Source organism: Neophocaena asiaeorientalis, unplaced genomic scaffold, assembly GCF_003031525.2.
Source record: "Neophocaena asiaeorientalis asiaeorientalis breed wild unplaced genomic scaffold, Neophocaena_asiaeorientalis_V1.1 scaffold946, whole genome shotgun sequence".
Lineage (NCBI taxonomy): Eukaryota > Metazoa > Chordata > Mammalia > Artiodactyla > Phocoenidae > Neophocaena > Neophocaena asiaeorientalis.
Window position 1 is genome coordinate 66660 of NW_020175049.1, and position 4960 is coordinate 71619.

The 4960-nt window shown below is 36.8% G+C and overlaps 1 protein-coding gene across 1 annotated transcript in view; it reads left to right on the plus strand.

Annotated features, from left to right (window-relative positions):
• The window catches only part of CTSC (cathepsin C), a 37967-nt gene extending 33338 nt beyond the window's left edge, over window positions 1–4629 (plus strand). Inside the window, exon 7 of the mRNA XM_024763592.1 lies at window positions 3676–4629. Coding sequence (XP_024619360.1) covers window positions 3676–4178 — 503 coding nt within the window. The 3' untranslated portion in view covers window positions 4179–4629. The remainder of the gene's footprint in view (window positions 1–3675) is intronic.
• Window positions 4630–4960: the final 331 nt, after the last annotated feature.

The window sequence follows — 4960 nt, forward strand, 5'->3', positions numbered from 1 at the left end:
GCTATGAGATTAGAAATGAATTACAGGGAAAAAAATGTAAAAAACAAACACATGGAGGCGAAACAATACGTTACTAAATAACAAAGAGATCACTGAAGAAATCAAAAAGTACCTAGAGACAAATGACAATGAAACGACTAACCAAAACCTATAGGATGCAGCAAAAGCAGTTCTAAGAGGGAAGTTTATAGCTATAGAAGCCTACCTCAAGAAACAAGAAAAATCTCAAATAAACAATCTTACCTTACACCTAAAGGAACTAGAGAAAGAAGAACAAACAAAACCCAAAGTTAGCAGAAGGAAAGAAATCATAAAAATCAGAGCAGAAATAAATGAAATAGAAACAAAGAAAACAATAGCAAAGATCAATAAAACTAAAAGCTGGTTCTTTGAGAAGATAAACCATATTGATAAACCATTAGCCAGACTCATTGAGAAAAAGAGGGAGAGGATTCAAATCACTAAAATTAGAAATGAAAAAGGAGAAGTTGCAACAGACACCCCAGAAATACAAAGCATCCTAAAAGACTACTACAGGCAACTCTATGCCAATAAAATGGACAACCTGGAAGAAATGGACAAATTCTTAGAAAGGTATAACCTTCCAAGACTGAACCAGGAAGAAATAGAAAATATGAACAGACCAATCACAAGTAATGAAATTGAAACTGTGATTAAAAACCTTCCAACAAACAAAAGTCCAGGACCAGATGGCTTCACAGGTGAATTCTATCAAACATTTAGAGAAGAGCAAGCACCTATCCTTCTCAAACTCTTCCAAAATATTGCAGAGGAAGGAACACTCCCAAACTCATTCTATGAGGCCACCATCACCCTAATACCAAAACCAGACAAAGATGCTACAACAAAAGAAAATTATAGACCAATGTCACTGATGAATATAGATGCAAAAATCCTCAATAAAATACTAGCAAACAGAATCCAACAACACATTAAAAGGATCAAACACCATGATCAACTGGGATTTATCCCAGGGATGCAAGGATTCTTCAGTATGCGAAAATCAATCAATGTGATACACTATATTAACAAATTGAAGAATAAAAACCATATGATTATCTCAATAGATTCAGAAAAAGCTTTTGAAAAAATTCAATACCCATTTATGATCAAAACTCTCCAGAAAGTGGGCATAGAGGGAACCTACCTCAACATAATAAAGGCCATATATGACAAACGCACAGCAAACATCATTCTTAATGGTGAAAAACTGAAAGCATTTCCTCTAAGATCAGGAACCAGACAAGGATGTCCACTCTCACCACTGTTATTCAACATAGTTTTGGAAGTCCTAGCCATGGCAATCAGAGAAGGAAAAGAAATAAAAGGACTACAAATCGGGAAAGAAGAAGTAAAACTGTCACTGCAGATGACATGATACTATACATAGAAAATCCTAAAGAGGCCACCAGAAAACTACTAGAGCTAATCAATGAATTTGGTAAAGTTGCAGGATACAAAATTAATGCACAGAAATCTCTTGCATTCCTATATACTAATGACGAAGAATCTGAAAGAGAAATTAAGGAAACACTCCCATTTACCATTGCAACAAAAAGAGTAAAATACCTAGGAATAAACTTACCTAAGGAGATAAAAGACCTGTAAGCAGAAAACTCTAAGACACTGATGAAAGAAATTAAAGATGATACCAACAGATGGAGAGAGATAGCATGTTCTTGGATTGGAAGAATCAGTATTGTAAAAATAACTATACTACCCAAAGCAATCTACAGATTCAGTGCAATCCCTATCAAATTACCAATGGCATTTTTCACAGAACCAGAACAAAAGACCTTAAAATGTGTATGGAGACACAAAAGACCCCGAATACCCAAAGCAGTCTTGAGGGAAAAAAGCAGAGCTGGAGCAATCAGGCTCCCTGACTTCAGACTATACTACAAAGCTACAGTAATCAAGATAATATGGTGCTGCCACAAAAACAGAAATATAGATCAATGGAACAAGATAGAAAGCCCAGAGATAAACCCACGCACTTATGGTCAACTAAGCTATGACAAAGGAGGCAAGGATATACGATGGCAAAAAGACAGTCTCTTCAGTAAGTGGTGCTGGGAAAACTGGACAGCTACATGTAAAAGAATGAAATTAGAACACTCCCTAACACTATACACAAAAATAAACTCAAAATGGATTAGAGACCTAAATGTAAAATTGGACACTATAAAACTCTTAGAGGTAAACATAGGAAGAACACTCTTTGACATAAATCACAGCAAGATCTGTTTTGATCCACCTCCTAGAGTAATAGAAATAAAAAACAGAAATCAACAAATGGGACCTAATGAAACTTAAAAGCTTTTGCACAGCAAAAAAAAAAGGAAACCATAAACAAGACGAAAAGATAATCCTCAGAATGGACGAAAATATTTGCAAATGAATCAACGGACAAAGGATTAATCTCCAAAATATATAAACAGCTCATGCAGCTCAATATTAAAAAACTAAATAACCCAGTCAAAAAATGGGCAGAAGACCTAAATAGACACCTCTCCAAAGAAGACATACAGATGGCCAAGAGGCACATGAAAAGCTGCTCAATATCACTAATTATTAGAGAAATGCAAATCAAAAGACTTTTGGGCCCTGGGGACTCTGAAGTATCAAGAGAGTCCTTACCCTCATGAAGCTTACAGTTAAGTGAGGAAAATAGAAATTAAATAATTATAAGAACAATGAAGAAAAAGGGTTCTGGATGTGTATACAGGCATACCTCATTTTATTGTGCTTCTCAGATACAGCATGGTTTTTTGTACAAATTGAAGGTTCGTGGCAACCCTGCATCGAGCAGGTCTGTCAGTGCCATTTTTGCAACAGGATTTGCTCACTTCATGTCTCTTTATCACATTTTGGTAATTCTTGAAATATTTCCAACCCTCTGCCAGCAAAAAGATTATAACTCATTGAATGCTCTGGTGATGGTTAGCGGTTTTTTCTTTTAGCAATAAAGCATTTTAAAATTAAGGTGTGTGTGCTGTTTCTTAGACAAAATGCACACTTAATAGACTACAGTAGACTGTAAACATAACTTTTATATGCACTAGGAAACCAAAACGTTTGTGTGACTTTATTGTGATATTTTGCTTTATTGTGGTAATCTGGAACTGAACCTGCAGTGTCTCTGAGATATGCTTGTAATAGGGCCAGGACTGGAGGAAGGATATGGGGACCTAATTTAGACTTTTCTGCAAGAGGCGGTCAGAGAACACTTCCTTGAGGAAGTGTCTGGCTATTTAATAATGACAATAATAGCGAACTTTTATTGCTTTTACATGAAGTAATTCATTTAATCCTACAAGGAAGGTGCTATTGCTATCTATATTTTACAGATAAGTAAGCAGAGGTACAGAGAAATTATCAATTCTTAACCCAGTTTTGGATTGAGCCTATATAGTCAGGCTTTAGAGCCTCCCACTTAACCACGAAGCTACCTTCCATATGAGGTGCCGAATAAATGTCTGTCAAATAGATGGATGGATGAATGAAGTGGTATTTAAGCTAAGAAACAACTTCTAGGGGTGACATAAAGAATAATTAATGGCGTAGAAAAGAAAAAATATGAAATGGGACAGTTTCTTCTGTACCCCTTTCTAATAGAGGGTAATAATAACTCTGTGTGTTCTTCATCCTCAGGCTGTAAAGGTGGCTTCCCATACCTCATCGCAGGAAAGTATGCCCAAGATTTTGGGCTGGTGGAAGAGGCCTGCTTCCCCTACACAGGCACAGATTCTCCATGCAAACTGAAAGAGGACTGCTTCCATTACTACTCCTCCGAGTACCACTATGTGGGAGGTTTCTATGGGGGCTGCAATGAAGCCCTGATGAAGCTTGAGCTGGTCCATCATGGGCCCGTGGTGGTTGCGTTTGAAGTCTACGATGACTTCTTCCACTACCACAAGGGGATCTACCACCACACTGGTCTGAGAGACCCTTTCAACCCCTTTGAGCTGACCAATCACGCCGTCCTGCTGGTGGGCTATGGCACTGACTTGGCCTCTGGACTGGATTACTGGATTGTTAAAAACAGCTGGGGCCCTGGCTGGGGTGAGGGTGGTTACTTCCGGATCCGCAGAGGAACCGATGAGTGTGCCATTGAAAGCATAGCACTGGCGGCCACACCAATTCCTAAATTGTAGGGTGTACCTCCCAGCGTTTCATACTGATCACCATCAGTCATGAAAGGAAACTGACTTATTCGCAGACTAGAGACTTTTACCATATTGCTACTGCAATGTCAAAAGGTTACAAATAGATTCCTATGAAGATTTGTGCCTTTAAAATTAAAACTGCCCTTGACTGTAATATACTTTCCCATTGAACACCAGCCTGTTTTTTCCTAAATATTCAGTGAAGTGAGGTTTTTATGGATGATGGTAAACTATGAAGTAATGGATTTTGCTAATCATTTGTGATTCAAACAGATGCTGTATTTTTAAAAGTCTATGTGAATGCACAGGCTTATTTTTTAATTGTATAAATCATGAGAAAATATGGCAATGATTATTAAATTTAAAATTTTTTTGTAAATATTCAGGTGATATGTATTATGAAATTTATGTATGTGCTTAAGGGAATTTTTAATCTTGACTCCTTCAGTTCTATTTACTTCTCTCACTTATGTAAATACTTTAAAAAGGAAAATCAGGGTATTTCAACTAAAAGCAACAAAATTACGAACATTTACAATAGGGGGTATATTCAGTTAATGTCTAGTGAACCCTGAAGTTATCTTCTGGAGATTTGATGAGACAGAGATTATAAAGAAAAGATACAGGAGTTTTGATAAGAGTCTGGTTATTGGTTAAACCTTCTTATGGTGTATCTTGCATTTGGAAGTATTGGTTAGCCTTCATTCTCTGAGCAGTAATAGCCTAATTAGTGGAATATTAGCAGTTTATATTTGGTCAGATCTTTGGGA